This window comes from Eschrichtius robustus, chromosome 15, assembly GCF_028021215.1.
Source record: "Eschrichtius robustus isolate mEscRob2 chromosome 15, mEscRob2.pri, whole genome shotgun sequence".
Taxonomy (NCBI): Eukaryota; Metazoa; Chordata; class Mammalia; order Artiodactyla; family Eschrichtiidae; genus Eschrichtius; species Eschrichtius robustus.
This window is the reverse complement of record NC_090838.1, coordinates 61,688,349-61,713,694: the sequence shown is the minus strand read 5'-3', so window position 1 is coordinate 61,713,694 and position 25,346 is coordinate 61,688,349. Positions and strand designations below refer to the sequence as shown.

General features: G+C 45.6%; 1 protein-coding gene across 8 annotated transcripts in view; it reads right to left on the bottom strand.

The window, feature by feature from the left end:
• DYSF (dysferlin) overlaps positions 1–25,346 on the bottom strand; it is a 233,158-nt gene that overhangs the window by 49,203 nt on the left and 158,609 nt on the right. For 4 of the 8 annotated variants that reach the window (XM_068564056.1, XM_068564060.1, XM_068564055.1 and 1 more), the window contains 5 exons: positions 23,000–23,101; positions 22,720–22,881; positions 21,506–21,671; positions 20,976–21,052; positions 15,024–15,086 (listed from right to left, as the gene is read on the bottom strand). In XM_068564056.1, the coding sequence (XP_068420157.1) occupies positions 15,024–15,086; positions 20,976–21,052; positions 21,506–21,671; positions 22,720–22,881; positions 23,000–23,101 (570 nt within the window). The remainder of the gene's footprint in view (positions 1–15,023; positions 15,087–20,975; positions 21,053–21,505; positions 21,672–22,719; positions 22,882–22,999; positions 23,102–25,346) is intronic. The other 4 variants (XM_068564058.1, XM_068564062.1, XM_068564057.1 and 1 more) reach the window with 1 other exon arrangement.

Genomic DNA, 25,346 nt, shown 5'->3' with positions numbered 1-25,346 from the left:
GGTAAGCAGCAGCCATCCAGAAATTGCCAGAGAATTTGGGGCATATGGCACTTGACAGAAGACGACTGCATGGGAGTCATGGGAGAGAGAGCCTGAGGGAGTCCTTGTCATTTCCTGTAGACCCCGGAGTGTCACAAAGGAGCTGCCGAATGGTACCGTGCTCCCCAGAAAGGCTTGAAAGGTAGTCAAGAGAGAGAGCCGGGACACCTGAAAGGGCCTTCTGGTCGAGTTAATGAGAGATAGTCTGTTTGGTCTGTGTGCCCAATAGATCCAGGGTGCGCACACACTAGTGACCAGGGGTCCCTTCCTGTGGAGGTCATGACCTTATGGAAGCCCAACCCAGAATTCAGCTGCCTCCCAGGCATGAGGACAAGGAAGAAAAATCCAAAACTAACTAAAGCTTAAACCTAAATGGTTGAAGTTACCAGGACTTTTCTGCCAGGAAAAATGTGAGCTCAAAAGAGAGATTAAGTTGAATTACAGAAAAATAAAGTTATATTTTCAACACGCTCACAGATGTGACTTGAAAATATCATTCCTGCTGTTTCACTAACCTGGCTTCTGATGGAGTTACTTCATGCCCACTTCTTCCTTCCCTTCCTCAAGAAGCCCAAGAATAAGTTAGCCCCCCATGAGAATGATCCCCACAGAAACAGGACGGTCCTCCCATGTCTTATCCCAGATGTGCCAAAGCCAAGCCACCCTCTGGTGTTAGTGGAATCCGATAATCCAAAGCTCCAAAAGGGAAATGGTCGTACACTCTCTAATTCCAAGTGTGCTCTTGACCTCATTTTGTAATAGCTAAGCATCTAGTCTTGGTACACGACAAAGAGGAGAAACAAATGCAAATGGCTTGATTGTTGAAGTGTCACCTCAGGCTTTAGCAAGAAGTCTGGCCATTAAAGCTTTATTTCCCCGTGCCCAAGGTTCAAGGTCCCTCACCATTCAGCCGGCCAAGCAAGTAAGTCTGATCAAGGCACGGACTGGCGGCCTCTCCAATTTCAGCTAATAGCCAACATTCAGTTCCTGAGCAACCAGAGCCACGTAACAAAGACATGCTTCTCCAGGCTTGATCCAGTCTAATGGGCACCCTAATCCCTCCGAAGACCCAAATCAGCACGGCACATTCAGACCATTTAATCTCCCATTTTCATTCAGTAAGCCTGACGCATTTCATGAATATGGATGGCAAAATTGACAACAATCATTCCAAGCCTGACTTTCTGTGAAGTTAGGAAAGTTGGGGAAGGCAGGGGGTATCGCTTGTGTTCTCTCCCCAGGATGACCACTTGAATCAAAGAGAAAAGTTCATGGTCAAATTCCTTTATCACTAAGGTTACAATGTTGAACCTTGGAGTCACTATAGGGAACTATACACCCACCTCCATTTTTCAAAACTAATTTTAAGCAGGCCTTCATTGCCTACATCAACCAGAAGGTAGCCATCCTAGTCTGTGTTGAAAGTAATTTCTGTCTTAGCACAAATCAGCATCATCAAGATCGTAATATTAGAACCCAACACTGGGATTAGTGTAGGCTTCGAGTTGGTGTCTGTGAAGATATTTTGTGACCTATAAAGTTTACCATGATAAACGCTCTCGTTGATATTGTCAACATCACCAGTTTGACCCCCAATGCTGCTGTCCCATAGCTCAACATCTGCAGAACTGGAATAATGATGTGATGATTCTCTAGTTCTTTAATTAATGTCTTGAGATTTAAAGACTGAGTCTGTTTGCTCACACACACATCAATACAAACACAGACATAACATATAAGTACTCACACCTCCATGTAAACCAGACAAACCCCTAGACGTGCAACGCCCCGACTCTGAACCTACCCCACCCCATGCATACTAAAAGTTCCATGCCCCCCCAAACCACACAGACTTACACCCACAGTCAGCTACCATGTTGATTCAGCAGAACTCTACACACTAATGACAAAAAAAATCACTTAATTATCCCCACGAGTGGAACACTGGGCTTTCAGTCTCGTGTGGACACTCCCTGCAGTTCTGCCTCCATGTCTGTGGAAGGGATCACTACTCTGTTTACTCTGACTTCCAGCTGGACCAGCAGAGGTGGGAGGAAAAGGAAGACCTTTAACCAAAATGCTGAATTGCTTCCAAGAGGCCCCGTGAATCAGTGTGCCTGAAATCTGGCAAAGTCAAGCAGATGGCGAGCAGAGAAGGGTCAGGACCTGACAATTTGACTACTGGCCTGATCCAGATGGAGGGCCCAAGTGAGGTGGGGGACCTGTGGAAAATCTCTTCCAAACTCAGAAGCCTAAGGTATGTATGGGGGCCCCATGACTTGGTCCTCTGAGGACAGCATGACCCCATAACCCATGCAGAAAGTCCAAACGAATGGAATCTATCCAGCAGGGTGAATGAAAGAAGAGTGTTCAAACCTATGAAGAAAGCAATGAGACATCGCTCCTCAAAATCTGTGATGATTCCAGTAGGGCCTGAGCAAAAACTTGCCTTACCTTCGTTCTGCTTATGTAGACAGTTTTGCTTGACAGGAGTTCCAGCCATCTACTTAAGAGAAAAACTATTTTTGAAGGCCTTCCCAGGGCTGCAGAAGCATTCATCAAACTACAGACACTAATCTTAGCTATCTTAAATTCAATTTTAAAAGTATTTTGGGGGAGCCTACTATGTGCCAAAGTCAACCTACTTTCTAGTTACTGTGTGAGTTTTCATACACAAAGTCATATTACTTTTCAAATATTCTATATTTTGAACTTGCTGCTAATTCAGGCTGGTTTCCCATGCCTCAGTAAACGTAAGAGAGGTGCTCACGTCACTGGGCAGGTTGATGAACCAAGTTCCAAGCACTGTTTTGACCCAGGCTGGGGAGCGGGAGGGGACAGGGATGATGATAGGACCATCAGGGGTAGGAAGGCATTAAATTAGACCTCAGAGAGAACTTCCTGTCCTGTAGATTTTCAAGGAAAGCCGAGAATTTCCCTCTGGGAAGAGATGAAGCTTCTTCCTCGTGGACCAGGGGAAAGACCTCTTGGGAAGAGGGGAGTACGGGGCGGAGGCAGGGAGGGCTGCTAGGTGGGGGCTGGGGCCTCTTCCTCCCTGATGAGGCCCTGGAGTTCGCCAGACAAGTCTCACCCTGGGCTGTCCCCCCTGCAGTGCGCATCGAGGGAGGAGGGGTGCACCCCCGAGGAGACCACAGGAATGCCAAGCAGGGGAAAGGCGCCCGGAGCCAAGGGCTCCGGCAACAAGGATCCAATATCGGCGGGTGACTCCAGCCCCCGTAACAGGAGAGACCGTAAAGTATGTGCTCTGCTTCCCAACCAGCAAACACAGCAAATAACCAATTACTCCAAATAGCTAACAGATTTCGGCTCTGATTTCCCTCCCCTTGCCTCCCCTGTGCCTTCACTTGTCATTGGATGGGCGATTTGTATTTGCTCTGAGAAAATGAGAGAAGGAATGACTCACAAAGGAAGGTCCAGATTACACACAGTGACAGGCATCAAACCTCCCTAATCAAAACTAATGGGAGTGGGGGGAGGCCAGGCTGCACTGGCAACACATCTGAACCAGAGATATTTTTAAAGAAGTAAAGTTTTGTTACTTTCAAGCGCATACAATAATTCTTGCTAAACCAATAGTGCCAAATACAAGTGCCAAATGTCCTTAGGAAACCTGCTTTAAGGAGAAGATAAGTACCTTCCTCGTTAGCACATCTGATATGTACAAAAGTACAGGTAAAAACCATTCATGTTATTAAGGTGAAAACACTGCCCCTGAAACTCTCAAGGTCAGAGGTGCAAGCACGGTGCACTGAGACAAACTGCCTTGGGCACCTTCTGGAAATACTTCCTCACTTGGGAGACACACCCTGTCATTGATTCCTTTGCTCAGAAAACCTTTGCTTCCAAGTCTTCCGATAAATTGTTGTTGGTACACATAAGCTGCAGTGAAGCATTCCCCCCAAAACTTGGAATTAAGAGAAATAGGGCTGCCCTCGGAGAATCAGACCATGAAATCAATGCAGAGGGGTTCAGAGCAAGGAGAGGCAAAATCAAATCAAAGGGAAAGGCAGCTTCTACACTGAGCCTTAACCGTAAGCGGGTAGATTGTACTAATACATCTAGAGAAAGACTATGTCAGGAAAAAAAGGAACTGATCAGTCCTGGAAATGTAAGAGAAGAGGAGTTAGAGTTGACTGTTCACACCAGCATCATCAGGGGCAGGATCCCGGGGTTAGGGACTAAAGCTGTCCCTTTCTTTGGAGATGGAGGTATCAGTCTGTTTTGGACAGCTGATACTCAATTTCAAATCCCAGAACTCCTCTCTCCTCATTCTGATTCTTCACTCATCTCCAGTCACAACTTGGCTTCCCAACTGCTGAGCCTATAGAGAGACCACAAGCTGGATCACTATCCAAGATCACATCCCCCAGGCAGAAGTATTTCTCACTGTAAACTCATACATTGGTAACCTTGGTTTAGAAACTTGAAAAATATGCATCTAGCCCTAAGAAAGTTGACCCATCAGGTGTCTGAGCTCACAAGGTTGAGGGTCCACACAGCCAAGACTGTAGAAACTTCCCTAGAGTAACACCCCTGTCTGGAGCCAGCTCTCCTTTATTTAAGAAACTCCTATATAGGGTTCCATAGGCAAGAACTGTGGCTCGGACCTAGCCAGCCAGCATCTGACTGCCCCAACAAACATAGAAAACAAACTCTTCAGCCCAGTAGAAAAGCCTCTGATCCTGTTTCCCTTCTTAATTCTCCCACCCTGCTGGATTCCTAACTGGCAAGATAAAATTACAACAACCTTAGATGGTTTCCTTCTTCCTTTTACCTGAGTTTGAGATTAGAAGGGGGCCTATGCACTAATGGAAGAGCCATTGGAGCTCCTGGTTCTTGACAAGCAAGGACTTCCCTCTGTAAGGACAGAAAGAAAAGATTAAGGTTCAAAAGAAGGGGGACAATATGAGGACTAAGATAAGTGTTCTGTTAAAGGGTTGAGTAAAAACGAAAGAAAACAAATGACCAATTTATGGTCACAGGAAGTCTCAAGAGGATCCCATAAACAAGAAGTTAGAGCATGTGGTCCTGAAGGAACTAGAATCTGCATGAAGACATCATGACTGTCAAATTGAAAACTATAACAAAGATACTGATTTCCAGCAAAATGGCAAACTAGAGGACCAGAGAAACCCTCCAAGTAAGAACACCTAAATTAATTAATAAGATACCTTTAAAATTCTTTTTAAATGCATGACTGAGCTGATAGGAATGTAAAGAAGATCCTTGGAGGCAAATGAAAAAGCAAAAATCCAGAGAAATAAGGAGCCAAAATGCAAACTAACAGTGGGGCCCCAAAAGCCCAAGCCAAACATTTAGTTTTAAGTGAATCTGAGTTTGTAGTGTCTCCAGGCATCTGGTAAAAGTAAACACGTGTCCTCTCTGAAAGAATGTGACTTTCATCCAGGCCTCAAAGAACTCTCAGATAAAGTTCCAAGGAACACGAGTTCACAATCGAAAATAGTGAAACACATAAGAAACAAGGCACCATGAGTGAGAGTCAGCTAGAAACACCAACTGCAGATCAGACCTGTCAGGACAACAGAAAGCAGAATTAGCAGAAATAGGACTTTAAGAAAAAAACTGTTTAAAAAATAAAGGCATTAACAATATGGCAAAAGAACAAGACACTTTCAAAAATAAACAAGAAGATTTGGAAAAAAAGAACTTTTAGAGATAAAAATATTAATACTTAGGACTAGAAACTCAATAGACAGGGTTACATAACCTTTAGAAACAAGACTTAGTGAACTAGAAGACATATCTTCGGAAATTAGCCAGTGTTTAACACAAAGAAACACAAAATATGAAAGAAAGTTGAACCGACATGGAGAATAGAGCAGGTCCATTGTAGGTCTAATCAGGATTTTAGAAGGAAATGAGAGAATGGGGAATATGTAATATTTGAAGAGATAATGGTTGACCATCCAGAACTAATTAAAAGTAAAAAGGCAAAAAAACAGTCCTCAGATTTAGGAAGACAACAGCACAATGGAAGCCAGAAGATAGTGAGATTAGTGAGATAGTATCTTCAAAGTGATGACTGGAAATAAGTGTCAGTGAAACTAGTATTTCTAAAATAAGAGTGAAATAAAAATATTTTCAAACAATAATTAAAAAGTGAGACATGCCTGCTGCCAAACACCTGGAAAGCCACGCCCCCACACACTGGGGCTGACCCTCACGCACCTGCCAGGCAATAGGAATGGCCATCATCAAAAAATCTACAAACAATAAATGCTGCAAAGGGTGTGGAGAAAAGGGAACCCTCCTACACTATTGGTGGGAATGTAAATTGATACAGCCATTATGGAGAACAGTATAGAGGCGCTCAAAAAACTAAAAATAGAATTACCATATGACCCAGCAATCCCACTACTGGGCATATACCCGGAGAAAACCATAATTCAAAAAGATACATGCACGCCAATGTTCACTGCAGCACTATTTACAACAGCCAGGATATGGAAGCAAAATGTCCATCAACAGAGGAATGGATAAAGAAGATGTGGAAAAAAATTGGAAAAAAATTAAACAAAGTGATGACATTGCCAACTGTTACACGATCTAAGAATGTCCAAACAATGGCAGCAAATGAGTAGCTGGAGAATAAGGGAATCGTGGAGTGAAAAGAGTTTTGGACTAGGATTCGGGAGATTTGGGATTAAATATTACTTTATTTATTATCATTATGCCAATTTTAAATGAAGGAATAGAAGCTCAGAAAGTTAACTAAGTCAGCCAAAGATACCTAGCTTCTGAGTGGCAGGAATGAGATTGAAATGCAAAGCACTGAACAACTCAACTGACATTTCTCACTGCAGATATCCAACTGCCTTCTTGATATATCTTTTTGAAGTCTAACAGGCATCTTAAACTGGACTGGACAAAATAGAGCTTTGAATTTCTCTGCCTGCCCTCCTAATTCACTCCCCCACAGATTTTCCCAATCTCAATTATGGTATCATCCTATCCATTCAGTTGCTCAGGCTTCAAACTTAAGAACCATCCTTGATTTCTTCTAATTCATCTAATTCATCGGTAGGATCTACAAGTTCTATCTCTAAAACATATCCTGCCATTAATACTGTTCAACTACCATATTTTACCCCAACTATGGCAACAGCCTCTAAATTGGTTTTCTAGAAAAACAAATCTTTAAGTAGGGACATCAGGTGCTCCTGAGAACTCTTGCCTCCTTTATAGTCCATTCTGCATACAGAAGCCAAAGTGCACTTTCTAAAGTGTGATTCAGACCCTATCATACTTCAGTATAAAATCACCCAAAGCTTTCTCTTTATAACCAGAAAAAAAATCCACTGTCCTTGAAGTGCCCATGCGTTCATTCCCCTGCTCCCCACTCTCCCCTTCATTCCCTACTCCGAGCCACATTGGCTTTTCTGCCTCTTAGACAGTCAGCTTCTTTCCATCTCAGGATTTTGACATCAGCTTTTCCTTATCCACATATCTGCCTCCTACTCATCATTCAAGTAACAATCAAAATGTAACGGCAAAGTGACTACCTTAGTTAAAGCAACCCCCTCACTCACTCTGAATGGCGTTTCCACATTTTATCTTCTTCTTAGTGCTATCACTTCTTGAAATTCCAAGAGATTAAAGCCTCATTGAAGACATAGACTCTGTTTTACACACTTTGGTATTTCATGCCCAGAATGGTACCTGTGTATGTTTGGTGTTTAATAAATATTGTTTGATTGACTGAATTAATGGGTTATTTGCATCCTAAGGTAGCCTTTCAGAAATGGTGAACAAACTAGTGAAACAATAGAACATTCTCTTTCTAAATCCAGGCATATGGACACATTGCGAGTTTGGTTCCAGACCATCTCTATAAACCAAATATCATAATAAAGAGAGTCACATGAATTTTTCGGTCTCCAAATGCATATAAAAGTTATGTTTAAACTATGTTGTAGTATATTAAGTGTGAAATAACATTATGTCTAAATAAACAATGTACATACCTTTAAAAAAAAAAAGATGTGGTACATTTATACAATGGAATATTACTCAGCCATAAAAGGAACGAAATAGTGCCATTTGCAGAGATGTGGATAGACCTAGAGACTATCATACAGAGTGAAGTAAGTCAGAAAGAGAAAAACAAATACAATACCACTAGAAAAATGGTACATATGAACTTATTTGCAAAGCAGAAATAGAGACACAGATGTAGAGAACAAATTTATGGATATCAAAGGGGGAAGGGGGTGGTGGGATGAATTGGGAGATTGGGACTGACATATACACACTACTATATATAAAACAGACAACTAACGAGAACCTACTATATAGCACAGGGAACTCTACTCAAAGCTCTATGGTGACCTAAATGGGAAGGAAATCTAAAAAAGAGGGGACACATGTATATATATAACTGATTCACTTTGCTGTACAGCAGAAACTAACACAACGTTGTAAAGCAACTATACTGCAATAAAAAAAAATTTTTAATAGAAAAAAAAAGTGAGAGTGTTTATAATGAATTGATCCCAATTACAGGAATTTCTATAGGCTCTACTTCAGGAATAAAGATGATCTCAGGAGGAGGAAGACCGGTCTACAAAACAAAACAGTCAACGTGGGCATAACTAAAAGAAAAATCGATTACTTAAAAAATGATATTGCTTTAAAAGTGTCATTTATAGAGGTAGAACTAAAATATTGAACAAAAGTTTGTAAATTGGTAAGTGACTGGAATTAAAGCATCCAAAGTTCCTTGTAATATTTTGGAGGAGGCTATAAATACCAATTAAATTTAGACTTTGCTAAATTGAATATACGTGCTAAAGTTTCTATACTAATCGCTGAAGGAATAGAAACAATGTATAGCTTTGGAACTGAAAAGGGAAGAAGGAATGAAAAGACAGGGTGGGAAAAAGAGGAAAAAAAGAAAAAGGCAGGACAGTAGAATAAAATGGCAGAAATAAATCCAAATATATCAGTAAGACACAATTAATATATTAGACTGTCCAACTCTCTAATTAAGAGCTTATGTCAGAATGTATTAAAAAAACCAGGATCCATCTATTTGCTGTTCATCAGAGACACCTAAAACATAAAATCACAGAAAAGTGGAAAGTAAAAAGAAAAAGATATACCAGGAAAACACCAAGCAAGAGAATATGGTATAGCTATGTTAACATGAGACAAAACAGACTTTAAGGCAAAACTCATTAGTAGAGATTTTAAAAGGCAAGGAGTGGGGGTTTACTACGTATCATTAAAAGATTCAATTCTCTAGGAAGATATAAGAAATCTACAGTTGTTTGTGCCTAATAACACAGCCTCAAATATATAAAGGAAAAGTAGGCAGAAATAACAAGGAAGAACAAACATCACATCAAAGCAGGATGTTTTAATATCTCAAAAATTGATAAACCACACAAAACAAAATCACAAGAAAATAGATTTGAATAACACAATTAACATGTCTGATCTAAATGGACATGCTATATATAAAACACATTGGGAGAATACACATTCTTTTCAAGCACACACAAGATCGTTACAAAAATTGACCCTGTACTAGGCCATAAAGCAAGTGTCAAGAAATATTGCACACAGACCACATTCTCTGAACCATAGTACTGTTAAGCTAGAAACCGATAAAAAGATAACTTAAAACATAAGTTAGGAATTCTAAAACATACTTTTAAACAATTCAGGTGTCAAAAAGAAATATGACAGAAATCAGAAAATACTCAGAACTAGAAAACAACAAAAATACCACTTACCAAAACCTGTGGGATGCATAAAGCAGTACTTCGAGGGAGTTCTATAGCCTTAAATGCTTACATTAGAAAAGAGGAAAGTTTGAAAATTGATGAACTAGGCATAGCACTTAAGAGGTTAAAAATATAACAAGCTCTCTAAAACTCGAAGGAAGAAGATAATAAAGAAAAGAACTAGAAACTAGAAAACAAGGAAAAAACAGAGCTAAATCAACAGACATAAAAATTGGTTCTCTGAAAAGACTTTTACAGATCTGACAAATTTTGGCAAGAATAATAAAATATAACCTTAGGAATGAAAGGGGACATAAATAGAAGAAGAAAATTTTTTGAAACAGTAAGAGGTTATTATGAAAAACACTATGTCCATAATTTTTAGCAAGAAATGGATAAATTCCTAGAATATAAATCACCAAAAACGACTCACGTAGAAACAGAAAATCTCAAAGGTCCTATAAACATTTTTAAAATTTTTATCAGCAGTTTAAAATATCCCCAAGAAGAATGCTAAGTCTAGACAGTTTTACAAATGAATCTACCAAACCTTCAGGCAACAGATAATGTCAAGCTTTTATCATTTATTCAGAGACTAGAAAAAGAGCAAATATGCCCCAAGTCATTTTATAAGATTAATAATACCTAGATACCAAAACCTGAAAAGAACAGTATCAGAAAAAGAAACTCCAGGCCATTATCACTCATAAAGATTGATGCAAAAAAATTCCTAAAGTAAATATTTGCAAACTGAACCCAACAATGCAGAAAAAAGACAATGTAACATGACCAGGATAGATAGTTTCAGAACTGCAAAGTTGTTTCAGCATTTTTTAAAAATCTATTAATGTAATTCACCACATTAACAGATTAAAGGAGAAAAATCATACGATCACCTCAACAGATCCATAAAGAACACTGAATAAAATTTAACATCATTCATGATAAAAACTCCTAGCTAGCTAGTAATCACTCACCTGATAAATTTCATACTCAGTAGTGGAACATAAAAATATTCTATTTTATGGATAAAGAAGATGTGGTACATATATACAATGGAATATTACTCAGCCATAAAAAGGAACAAAATTGGGTCATTTGTAGAGACATGGATGGACCTAGAGACTGTCATACAGAGTGAAGTAAGTCAGAAAGAGAAAAACAAATATTGTATATTAACACATATATGTGGAATCCAGAAAAATGGTACAGATGAACCGGTTTGCAGGGCAGAAATAGAGACACAGATGTAGAGAACAAACATGGACACCAAGGGAGGAAAGCGGTGGGGGGAGGGAGGTGGTGGTGGTGGGATGAATTGGGAGATTGGGATTGAAATATATACACTAATATGTATAAAATAGATAACTAATAAGAACCTGCTGTATAAAATAAATAAATAAATAAAGTTCAAAAAAATATATTCCATTTTAAATTAGAGCAGATAAGAATACTCTCTATTATCAGTTACATGGAATATTAAACTTGTGGTCCTAGTCAGTGCAGTTGGGCAAGAAAAGGAAATAATAAAAAAGAAAAAGAAATTAAAAGTACACAGAAGAGGGCTTCCCTGGTGGCGCAGTGGTTGAGAATCTGCCTGCCAATGCCGGGGACACAGGTTCGAGCCCTGGTCTGGGAAGATCCCACACGCCGTGGAGTAACTAGGCCCGTGAGCCACAATTACTGAGCCTGCACATCTGGAGCCTGTGCTCCACAGCAAGAGAGGCCGTGATCGTGAGAGGCCCGCACACTGCGATGAAGAGTGGCCCCCGCTTGCCGCAACTAGAGAAAGCCCTCGCACAGAAATGAAGACCCAAAACAGCCAAAAATAAATAAATAAATAAAATTAAAAAAAAAAAAAAGTACACAGAAGAATAAAAAAAATTTAAAGAGCTGGTTCTTTGGATGAAAAACAACCATAAAATCGATGAAATGCTATTAAGCCTAATGAAGTTAAAAAAACAAACAAACAAAAAACATAAATTACAAAATTAGAAATGAGGATAAAAAACAGAACAGATACAGAAGGATTTTCTTGTATTATAGTAATATGTATACATCTATACTAATGTAATAAGCAATATCTGAAGACATCTAAGGCACTAAATTGATTGAAGAAGTAGAAAATGATCAAAGAATCCCCTTCCAAAAATGGTGCTGGGCCCAGTCTTACAAATGAGTACAGAGCAGATGCATCTTATACAATTGTATAAGGTATGCATTCCTGAAGATCTTCTAAAATTCAAAACTCATGTCATATAACACCATTTTCAAGAAAAGATGATGGGTATCCTGTTTACCAGCTAAATCATAAATACAATTCATTTGGCCACCACCTTTTAAATTACATGACTGTTAATCATTTTTTAAATGTAGATTGATTCACATTGTTACACATTTTATACATAAAGCAAGACTATTAAAATGTTTATATCACGTAATTTTCAACTTGCATAATTCATATTCATAAAGAATGGCTCTCATGTGTTTTCAAAACTTTAAACAATCATTCTCCTGCCACAGACACTGTTCAAGAGCACAGGAAATGAGAGTACACTTCAAAAAATATTTTATAAAACTATTATAACCCTGATATCAAAACCTAACAAAGACAGCCTAAAAGTAATACTTATTAATAAAGATGCAAAAATCCCAGATAAATAATAACAAATCTAACTCGGTAATATATACTAGAAGTTCTCCTTACAAACTTCCCCTTAACCAGGATTAACAAACGCTACCCATTCTCTCTGCTAACGATCTAAGGTACAGAGCAGATGAAAGCCTGCAGCTAATCTAATTTATCCACTGCAGCTCCCAGCAGATGAGCTGTATGTTTACCGAGAGTTAATTGTTTGTTCCCAAATCTGCTTATGCCAGTTGTACTAATATGGTAATTAGATCAATAAGTAAATATTATAAAAATACATAAAATTTGAATTTAAAAAGAAAGGGCATTTTATCTATGAAAATGAACTTAATGCTGTTGATTTTTTTTTAATTATGAAAATTAAGTATGAGTGAGGTCACAAAAAGGTGAGGGGGATCTTATATGTTAAAAAAACTCCATGTTCAGAGTCTTTTGCAGCTATCATTAAGAGCTCATCAAACTTTAATAAACCTAAAGGAAAAATCATAGCTAATGCATTATGAATGTGGTTTATACTGGAAAGACAACATGACACTCGAATAGCAGATCCAAATTCAAAGAGGCCTTGGCACATGCCAAATGATTGTCAAATGAAGATACATGGATATGATTAAAAAGAAATGTTCGTGGTACTTATATTTGACTTTTAATGAGTCCCTATTTAACCGACTTTAATTAGCCAACCAACTACCTATCTTGATTGACTGCATAAGAGGACTTCAATTGTAGTCAACTATAATACCATGACCAATTGACTGATTTGGGTTTACCCCAGGAATGCAGGACAATTATACATACATATATATGAGTGTGTGTGTATATATATATATATATATATATATATGTGTGTGTGTGTATATATATATATATATATATAAAACGGACAATGGGAAACAAAATGATCATCTTGATAAATGCCAAATGCCATCGGATAATATCGGTTGGCCATAAGATGTTACGGGAAAACCCAAACGAACTTTCTGGCCAATCCAATATTAAACTCCCATATGTAATTTTTAAGTTATTAATAAACTAATAATACAGGACACAACCTGACAAAATCAAGAATATCTATCTGAAACTACCAATCATTATCATAATGGAAAAATGACAGAGACCTTCTCATTAGAATCAGTAACTAAATAAGTTTGCTCGCTAGCAACTCCATTATCAAATGTCATTCTGGAAAAAGGAATAAGGTATAACTATTAGAAAATGACATGTTTATTATTGTTTGAAGAAGACAATCTTATCTACCTGAAAAACTCAACCGAATCAATTAACCACTGTCAGAAGTAATAAAGGCACTTAACAAAGAGTCTGTTTCAAAGTAAATATACAAAAATATTGTTTTTCTATATTCTAGCAATAGCCAGTTATACAAAGTCATAAGAAAAAAAAGATATTCCATTCAGATAGCAACAAAGACTATAAAATGCCTAGGAATAAACTTAACAAGAAATGGACTAGACCTATTTAAAGTAAACTAAAAATAACTCCTCTAAGGGACAAAAAATAAGACAATAGTGGAAATCAAGAAATTAAATGTCCAATGATAGGGGAATAGTTTATGGATGTCCATAAAACAGAATGACATGCAACCATTTTTTAAAGAATATAAAGATATGGAAAAACATTCATAATACATTTTAAGTACAAGAAAATGCAGATTTTTTTAAAAGTACAATATGATCTTGATTTTGTAAAAAAAAATAAAAGTATGTACATGTGCATAAGAGATATCTAAAAATGTAGGCACATCAAAGTCTTAACAGTGCTTATCTCCAACTGGTAGGAACACAGGTGGTTTTAACTTTCTGCCTTACACTTTTTTGTGTTTTCTATATTTTCTACAATGGATAAATCAGAAAACATTTAAAATGTAGAGTGCCTCTGCCTAGAAGCCATAAAACACCCAACACAGCAATGCCTCCTCTTGGCACCATGAATGGAGTTTAACTTTCAGCAAGTCCTATCTCTTATGCCCCCCCCTACAAGTCTGGGGCTCCCCTTGACTTCATGAGTGCATGTTGAAGGACCCTCGACCCGTAAAGATAATACCTAAGGAATCAGCCCAGGAGGACAGAAGCATCCCTCCTGGAAACTGCAGGAGTGAACTGTGGGCCCCAGCAGAGCTCTCAGAATCTGCTGGGGACAGCCAGGGTTCCGTAGTCACACACCTTTCATGCCTCTGGGAAGAGTAGAGAAAATCAATCTGCCTTTGCCCACAGAGGCCTCTTGTGTCCCATGTCCCAGCGGTCAGGGTCTAGAGACTTCCCTGTTTCCACTGGCCCATGCTACCCCATACAGGGAAACAAGATTAAGGTAAATCCCAGGATGCACCAAGAGATAATTCAGGAATGTCTGTTTCTGCAAATCTTCCCTCAGCTTTCTCCCTACCCCTCCATCACCACACAGGACAGGTAACTGTTTTCTGCCAGGGCTCAGAAAACTCCTTTCTTCCCCTCCCAACCCCACCTCCTCTGTTCCCTTCCTAACTCCTTACCCCCACTCAGCCCCCCCAGGAAAATCAAGGTGCCCACAAATAGGTAAACAATACATACATGACGACTGGATGGAGAAGACGCCATGTTAGTGGGGGTGAAGCCCGACAGACCGTCTGCAAGCTACAAATTAAACACGCTGGTTAGCAACAGGATTAGAGAAACCACTTCAGGGAAGACTGCACGGTCCCGAGGAAGTAGAGCTCTCCAACCAGGCACCCTGTGCTCTCTCTCCAGGGAGGCTGCAAAAGTTGTGGGAGAAACGTGTGCTTTGGAGCTGGACAAGTGTGGCTCCAAATCCTGGCCCCATTGCTTTACCAGCTACGTGACCTTGGACAAGCCCCCTGACCTCTCTGAGTCAGCATCTCCATCTGGAGAATGGGAACAAAGCCGTTGTGTTGTCACAGAGCTGCAGCGAGTATGGATGAGGTGAAGGCCATGCACACCTAGGACAAGGTGAGGCACGTGGGAGGGGCTCAGCCAATACCTGTCTCTTGCCTGCTTTCTCACTGCCCTTGGCACCACTGACTCCATGCCACTCTCACATGCCCTCCCTGCCTTTCAAACTTCCTGACCTCAGACATACTCCAAGCTCCCCATCATCCCTGGTGGTTTCTTCTAACAGCTGAGCCACACCAACCCCTGCTTGGGGACTATTCCTAAACCAATGCAGGTTTCTGAGTCTTCTGTCCTCAAGGACAAAACCCAGGGCATCATATGGCTTCCCCAAAACCAGGGGGGCTTTAAGAGTCTCATAAACACACCACCCCTATACTACAGAAACCTTGCTGCACTCTTTTCTGGCATCAGATCCCTGCCTGCAATCTCCTAGTACGGTGAATCCATACTTTATAGGCTGCAGGGTCCAGGAGGGCCTTGGTGGGGGTCAGGACTGAAGGCAGGGTGACTTTTTCAGGGGCCACTACAATAGTCCCAGAGGAGGTGATGGAGCTGTGGGTGGACGAGTACCAGTCTAGGTGGATGAGGCCAGGAGATGCCCTCTGGGCAGAGGAGACAGCAAGTGTGAAGGGTAGAGGAATAAAGCAGCACTGCCAGTTCAAGAGAGAGCAAACGGTCCAGGAAGGCAGGCTTGGGGGATATGGCTGGAGGGATGAGGAGACCAGCTGGGACCCAGGGCTGCCAGGGTGGGACCCTCTCTTCCTTTGAGTCTGGGGCAGGGGGCTCTGGGAGACTCCCCAGGAGGCCGAGCCCCTGGAATCGACCAGATGAACTCCACGTGAAGCCCCCAGCTGCCCAGAGACTGGCCCAGCCAGGCAGTAGCTCTGCCCCTCTGGTTCTCATCCTGAACCTCACAGAAGCCTTATTGTTATTTTTAATACAGTTCGTTTTTAGAAAGGTGAGAGGGAAACCGGCAGTTCACCAGTGCAAGAGGGAGAAAAAATAAAGCTAAACATAGTGCTCCAAAGGTCTGGGCCAGCTTCCGAAATTACATGTTCCCCTTTGGGATTCGGACATAATTTGCCACTCCGGTTCTGGGAGCACGTTCCCACCTTCACGGCGTCGCAGAGACTAAAACCGGAGCAGGTGGCTCAAAATTAGCCCGAGCTGGGAGCCAGGGAGCAGCCGGCCCAGCACCCCACCCCACCGCACGGGTGTGGGGAGCAGGCCTCCTGATGCCTCCTGCACGCTAGCCTGGGGTTCCCCTACAGCCTCCCAGGCCCATCAGACACACACACACACACACACACACACACACACACACTCAGTACACCATCAAACACATGCCATCAACACACATGCTGTCAACACACACGCACACACACACACTCAGTACACCATCAAACACATGCCATCAACACACATGCTGTCAACACACACACACACTCAGTACACCATCAAACACATGCAATCAACACACATGTTGTCCACACACACGCACACACACACACTCAGTACACCATCAAACACATGCAATCAACACACATGCTGTCAACACACACACACACTCAGTACACCATCAAACACATGCCATCAACACACATGCTGTCAACACACACGCACACACACAGTACACCATCAAACACATGCCATCAACACACATGCTGTCAACACACACGCACACACACACACTCAGTACACCATCAAACACATGCCATCAACACACATGCTGTCAACACACACACTCAGTACACCATCAAACACATGCCATCAACACACATGCTGTCAACACACACGCACACACTCAGTACACCATCAAACACATGCCATCAACACACATGCTGTCAACACACACGCACACACACACACTCAGTACACCATGAAACACATGCAATCAACACACATGCTGTCAACACACACGCACACACACACAGTACACCATCAAACACATGCCATCAACACACATGCTGTCAACACACACACACACAGTACACCATCAAACACATGCAATCAACACACATGCTGTCAACACACACACACACACACACACACACACACACCCCCACACCTCCCACCACCAAGCCTTTGCCCCAGCTCCTCTGCCCACCAGGAAAGGCCTCCTCTCCCCTCTGCTGTTCTAACCCCTCTCACCAGCCCCCTCGGAGAAGCTTTCCTGATGACTTAGCCCACGCTGACCTTGTAGGGCCCAGAGTCCAAGATCTTGGTGTCCCTGCTAATCAAGCATTCATCGCTTTGCTATCACTCTGTTCATCTCATCTGGATCTGCCACACAGCCCTCCTCTCTCTGTCAGCCAGAGGGGAGACTTCCGAGAGCGCTCTTCCTCTTTATCCCTCCTCAACACACACATGTTCCCCACCCCACGGCCTGAGGACTTCAAGAGGAGACTCCTACCCAGGGTGATCTCTCAGAATGATAGGCAAGCGTCACCCTTGACCTGAAGGGTGGGTGCCTGAAGGTAGGTGATGTGTGGGATGGGCAGGGGGTGTCACCTCTACATGAGCCTCAAGACCCTCTAGGAAATGGTGGGAAGCCCACTCTGGGTGGCTTCCTGCACTGCTTCTCTTCCCATTTTCATCATCAGAACACCAAGAACTAGCAGACTAGTCAACAAAGACCCCAAGTTTGTTTGAAACGTAAAAGTAGAGCCTGATTCATACTCAGAGGCAGAATCAGAGACAGAGAGAGCAGCCTGGGGGGGAAGGGAAGGACAGAGGAGGCCACGTTGGGAGCAGTTCATTCACAGCGTGTTCCTGGTTGGAGGCAACACCTATCTGTTCATTATTTTTCTATAGTTTCCAAACTTTATATAATGGACATATATTTACAATCAGAGAAAAATGAATATATCCTTTATCTCAAGCAGAGCACTACACGGAAGGAAACACCTCTGTGCCCCTCTCTGAGGACACCCCCAGACTGCCCTCAGCAGGTTAGGTGTCAAGGCCACGATGCTTGCAGCAGCACCACTACGCTTGCACACACATCTGCTCCCAGCCCCCCACCCCACCTCTCACGCACACTCATGTGCACACACACCGCACACACCCACACTACCCCCATCCCCAGACTACGGCTCTAAAATCTACACGAAGACAGCCACACAGACCAAGAATACACTGTGGGGTTGCCATGCGAGAGCTGATCTCATCCCAGCCCCCCTTCTCTTCCCAGAGAAGAGTCCAAGAGGCCAGGCATCTCCTTACTCCCAGAGACAGGTGCCCACCTACAAGTCCTAGAAGGCCAAGTGGACGGTTCTGCCTCATACATCCATTTCAGATCATCTCTAGAACTGGCCGCTCTTGACGGACACCGAAACATTTCTCAAAACCGGAGAAATGCTTGGCCGTGGTTGTCAGCCAATGGCACAAGCATCAGGAAAGTCTGGGGTATCTTTTTCTAGTGTGTGGCAGCCCATCCCAGGAACTGGCGGATGATGGCGAGAAGGTTCTTCAGCAGAGAAGAGGCAACTGAGCAAGGAGACGGGAGGGACCAAAACAGAAGCCGAATGTGGCAAGAGAGCATTTGGAGCTGGGGAGGAGCCCTCTGCTGGGTCCACAGCCAGAGCTGGTGAGCACAGCGATGGGGGCCGCGTCACGGGGGGAACGATACGGGCGGCCTAGAGACACGGGCTGGACAAACGGGAGCCAGCGAAGTCCAAATTCTGCCAGACTTCTCATCCCTCCATTCCGCAGAGACCAGGGCCCTCTATCCTATCTGCACTGGGGAAGGGGCGAGGGGACAAGAGCCCAGCCAGAACTATCTGGAAAACCACTGGATCTGGAACCCACAGCCTCCTGGATCAGCCCCGGGATGCCCGGTCCTCCCAAGTCCTGCACAGGAGATGTGCAAGACAGAGTGTGGGAAGGATTTCCCGGACCAGCCAAATCGGATCAATGATCTCAGAGAAAAGCACAATACAAAATTGCTTTTTCCCCAAGCCCCCAGCAGACCCCATCAGGACAGGGCTTCCCGAAGACTGGGACTGATCTCCCTGCGGGCCTCGGGGCTCCTTGAGAATAGGGTTATGTCTCCTCCATCAGACAGGGAGCTCGATGAGGGCAGGGTCCAAACCTCCTCCACCAGAGCAGGCGGATCTCACTTCCTCCTCTCCCTGTCGACCTCTGAGGTCCTGTGAGCCCAGGCCCTCCCCGCGCGGGCATGCCTCCACCAGCCCTAACGCCAGCTCCCCGCCCTCTGCCTGGCCAGCAGCTCTAGCTGTGTGCTCCCACCAAGAGTGCAGCCCCTGCTCTGGCTCAGACCCCGGGCCCCGGTTCACTCATGTCAATGCTGTAAGGACATCCAGCCTGGGCCTCCTTACCGTCTGCCTCTGGCTGTGCTTGTAGCCAGCAGGACCCAAGAGAGTCCCTCCCCATCTGAGTCTGTAGACATTTTGAGGGCAGCACACACAGAACGGAAATCCTGCTGGGCAAGCTCTACGCTTCCCTGCACAGACTCAGATGGCCCGCTGACGGTGGGGGTGGGGGGAAGCGGGAGCCAGCACTGGGCGCCCGGAGCTTGGGGCTAATTAGCTGCCTCATTCAGCTACGAACACCCACCCAGGCCAGAAGGTACTAGCCTTGAGCGTAGCTGAATTCTGTGTATTTGCAATTTCCATTTGGGAAAGTACTGCCTACACAGGCTGGGGGGCTCTGCCTCCGGGCAGCCCAGAAGCTCTGGGAGCCCCAGGTGCCAGGGGTGCGGCCAGAATCAAGAGAAGCTGAGAGGGGGGTGACAACCTGGAACAGAGGGTGACAACTTGGAACAGAGCTATTCAAGGCTGGTGCCCACAGTGAGGCCTTTTTCCATCTCCACTGCAGGAAGGACTGGGTGGTCTCAGCCATACAGGACCCAGAGCCACCCCAGGGCCCAAGGTGAAGAGAGCGCTCCCCCCTCAGTAAGAGATGCCACAGACCTCTTGCCATGCTGTTTGGCACTGGTGTCTGGGTCACCAGCTCGCCCTGTTGTGGAGCACATAGCCAGGGGCTGCCTCTTACCTGCCGACAGGGTTGGACACCCTTGCAGTAAGGCCCCTCTCCTGGCCCCCTTCCTCTCCTTCAGGTGGAGGGAATGGGGTGAGAGGGACCACTGGCTTGGACAAAGACCCCTCCTTCAAGCTGCCTGCCAGTTGCCACAGAGCACAAGCCCATAGATGAATCTCCGCCCCAAGGAGGGTCCTAGCTGGGTAAGGCGATGGGGCTGGGGCACCCCAGAGGCTACCGGTCACTCCCCAGCCTGTCCTCCTTCTCTCCCGTTTGCTCCTTCCACCCTGATTTCCTGGGTGATTTCCAGGAGAGAGCCCTCAATGTGGCCCTCAAGGTAGTGAGGCCATTTTTCTCATATGCTTTGGGGGAAATGATTGGGTCTTGACCAGAAGACCACATACAGCCTCCCCTGCAACCCCCAACCTGCTCCCAACCAGACTGAAAGCTCCTAACTGGGGCCATCCATCTGTAAGGTATCCAGCCACCAGGCTACAGAGAGAGTGTCCTATGGAAGCCGCGTGATAAGGAAGGGAGGGCAAGGGGCAGGGAGAGGGCAAGCAAGCCAGCTCCTGGAAGGAGCCAGTGTCTGTCCCCGGGGACCCATCATACCTGGATGGGGATGAGGGGCTCCTTGTCGTCGATGTCAATCAGCACATCTTCCCCAGGACTGAGTAAGCTCACGTCATCTGTAGGGGGAGCAGTGTCCAGGCCTGAGAGGGGGCTCCCTCAGGGGCTCTCCCCTCCTGAGCCACAAGACTCGGCCCTCGGTCTTGCCACACTTTTCACTCCGTGTCTTCCTCTTCCTCCCACCCATCCTTCCCTCTCCCGTCTCCCTTCGCTCTCCCCGTCTCCCCAGTTCTCCCTCTGGCTCCCTCCTCATCCCACTGACCCCTGTATCTCCCTCTCCCTCGGCCTTTTCTGCACCACGCCCCACCTCAGCATCGACCCCCCCCACCTCTCCTGGTGGGCCCAGCCCAGGGCCAGACGATGCCCTGAGGGAGACCCGTCCCCACCCGTCCTTCCGGTCCTCTCATTCAGGGCCCCGTAAGAGGAGGGCTTCAGGACGCGTCTCAGCTGGGAAGTCCACCTGCCCCAGCCCCCTCTGCCTCCCCGCCCCCCGTCAACAGCCCCTCCCCTACCTGGGCCGCCCTGTGGGGACGGACTCTCCTCTGAGTAAGGGTCGCACAGGAAGCTCTCCAGGGAGCGGATGGTACACTGGCCCACCACAGGCCGGCGGCCAAACTGGCGATTATCAATTACCTTGATCACGACGGGGGGACAGTAGAGCTCCTCCCTGGGCAGCATCTGGGGGGAGAGGGAGGGAAGCTCTGGGCAGCAGCCTGACCCCATCTCTGGGAGGTCTCAGAGGAAGGCGAGCCCTTCTTCCCAGGGCAAGTCCAAGGAGCAGAAAATGCTCTCAACCCACACAGAACCCCCAAGAGCCAGCAATCCAAACGGGTGGTTTGCCGAGCCCAGGAGCTGGCCAGGGGAGAAGCCACACGCCCCTTCTGTCTGCCTCTTGAATGCTGTACGCAGAGGCCGACTTTCCCCTCACAGTTTCACCTTCCAGACACATCCAGCTCAACCTAAAGTTAAAACAAGTCTACTTTCCCTGAACCCTCACTGGCCGGGGAAGCAAAGAAGGGAGAAGTTGGCCCGGGACTCAACATTTCTCGCAGACAGACCCCCCCCCAAGCGGATACTCAAGAGTTGGCTTCCAGCCCCCGATTCTTCTCCCCCCAACCCTAAAAGCACTTTGAACACAACTTGAAATAATTTATATGCTCTCCTTCGGTGGCGGCTTTGGCTCAGCCAAGAGGCGGCTCCTGTTGACAGCCACTGGGCCTGGAATTTCTATAGCACTTTCATCCTGCAAACCATTTTCCTTTCCTCAGACTTGCCTTACTCTGGTCACTAGGCCCAGGCAGCCCAGGTTGCTGGAGAGGGCTGAGGCCTGCGGGCCGCGGGGGTGAGCCCCTCTGCGGGGGCCCAGGCTTGGGGAGGACCAGGTCCTGGAAGGTTTGGAGGAATCCTGGAAGCTCAGAGCCCTGGCAGGGAGCACCGGGGGACTGAGGCCGGCCCTGAGAGGGGAAACAGTCACGGATGGGTCCTTGGGAGTTCCGCGGACTCCGGATCTGAGGAGGAGGGGCCGAGCTGGCCCCCTCTGTGCTGCCCGCAGGCTGCATCTCCTCCAGGGAGGAGACAGCATTTCCTCCCATTCTCCGGTGAGGTGGGAGCGATGCCGTGACCCACTCAGAACCCCGCAGGGAGCCAGACCCCAGGCCGCCTGGGGCCGCAAGGAAATTCTAACCACCAGGACTCCGGAAGGGGACGGCGGGGAGGTCGGGCTCACCACTTCCATGAAGAGGGTGCAGATGTCAAAGTTGGGGTTCTTCCGGAGGTTCTTGATGACACAGGACTGCACGCTCTGGCCCCCGCACTCCACCACCAGGCTGGGGGAGGACACGCTGGCCAGCTGGTAGCTCTTCATGTTCCGAAGGCCCCACGCCAGGATCTGGGGACACAGAGTGAGGACAGCAGCTGGGAAGGCCCCAGGCCCCAGAAAGGCTGGGCCAGGAAGAGGAAGGGCCCGGCTGCCCACAGTCCCCACCCCGCCACGGGGGCGGGCTCACCTCGATGGCGGTTCGCTGGAGAACCGGCTTGATGTTCTGGGGGACCATGTAGATGTTGGCCTCCCTCTGGGGTGGCGGGTAGGGTAGGTCCGTGTCCTCCGACTGCAGGGCAGCAGGTAGAATGGAGGCAAAGGCAGGAGGAAGACCAAGGCGGAAAGACAAGAAAGGAGGACAGACGGGATGGAAAGAAGGACGTGTGGAGAGACACAGAAACAGAGCGGCGAGGACACAGAAGTGGGCAACCGGGCAGACAGAAACGAGAGAGCAAAGTCAGTTTCCCAGGCACCATCTTCTCCAGGATCACAATTCTAGCACCTTGGCCCAGGGTTCAGGTGATCCTGTTTCACATGAGCCCCGGGGCACCCCTCCTCCCACCAACGAGCTGCTCAGGGTGACCCCGTCCCTGTCACACATACACGTGTGCACACACACGCACACACATGCACTGCCCCGTCCAACCTGACACGTCCACTTCAGCCCCTCTCAGTCCCGAGAGGACCACGTGCCCTCCTGCTAGCCTGGTTCTCCTGCCTCCTGGCTCAGACCCTCCCAACCTACTACCCGCCCTGGTGTTCCATCTCCAGCCCCAAACTCCCACCTCTCACACCTGTCCTGAGGTGTGACACATCTGAACAGAACGCTTGCAGTGTGGGCCAGAAGGGGTATTTACAAATAGGAGAAGGGGACAGAAAGGCCCACTATCCATGGGCACCAAAGGGCCTACTGGGGAGGCTCCTTCCCACTACAGACCAGAGATGAGCGTGGCCCGTGTCAACCCTACCTGCTATGGGTTTGCCAAAAAGACTTGGGCAAGAGTCCTGTAGAAATACATAGGGAAGCAGGTGGGGCAATGGAGGCAGGTATTACCGTGGATTAGACAACTACCAAGTCTGACAGTGGTTAGGAACACGGGCTCTGTGTATGGATCCTGACTCCACTACTTACTGAGTTAAATAAGTTACTTCACTTCTCTGTGGCTCAATTTTTTTCATCTATAAAATGATTATTAAAAACTATCAACCTCTAGGGGCTTCCCTGGTGGCGCAGTGGTTGAGAATCCACCTGCCAATGCAGGGGACACGGGTTCGTGCCCCGGTCCGGGAAGATCCCACATGCCGCGGAGCGGCTAGGCCCGTGAGCCACACCTACTGAGCCTGCGCGTCTGGAGCCTGTGCTCCGCAACGGGAGAGGCCGCGACGGTGAGAGGCCCGCGCACCGCGATGAAGAGTGGCCCCCGCTCGCTGCAACTAGAGAAAGCCCTCGCACAGAAACGAAGACCCAACACAACCAAAAATAAATAAATAAATAAAATTCAAAAAAAAAAACTATCAACCTCTAAAGGTTAGTGTGAGGCTTGGAGAAGTTAATACAACATTTAGAAGAGTGCCTGGTTCATGTAAACTCTCAATAGGAGCCCACATGGCACCTTTGTGACAACTAGAGAAGGATGACCCTTTCTTAAAACTCTTTACTTCCACGTCAGAAAATCATCATAGTTTACTAGTTTATTAGAACAAGACACTTTACTGCCACCTACTGGAAATTGTTATAATAAATAAAAATACACGATGTCTGCACTGGAAATCGCACCCCCTTAGACCCAGTGCTCTTCTGCAGTGCACAACCTGCACATCCATACATGGAGGCCCTGACACTCAGGAAATGTTAACTATAAATAGAAGGGCTGTGCTGTGTGCTTTACAGAGCTTGCCTCATGTAATTGCATTAATAAACAATGAAATCATTGGATTCATTCTCCAAGTGACTTGCTCTGGGTTCCATCTCAAAGGATGGTACATCCATCTACAGATGCTCTGACGTAGATGGTGGGAGCAGCTGGAGCATTGAAACACAACAGCTTCCTCCCGCCTCATCACTTCACAGCCAATCCCAGCTGTCACTCCTGCCAATGACACACTGATGATGCTATGCTTCGTGACCTGGGGTGGTAAGAAGCTCATTTCTAGAATCAAACCAGACCTTGGTCCTAGTCCTAGCTAGAACTGAATTACAAAACAGAACAGAGTCATACATTTAGAAAACACACTTACGGCTGCTTAAGGGGAAAGGTTAGGTGGGGTGATGCATAGAACAGGAGTTTGAAATTAGCACAGAGACCGTTCCATAAACCAAATATGTAATAGACAAGACCTACAGCTTCTGAGCTATTTGACCTTGGGCAAATTATTCAACCTCTGTGACTCAGTACCCTCATATGAAAATCCGGGATAATGAAACTCTTACAAAATTGGTCTGAGAATTTAACAAGAGAACAAATATAAAGAGTTTCTGGCACACAGGAGGTGCTTAATAAACAGCAGTGACTAAAATGATCACTGTATTGTTG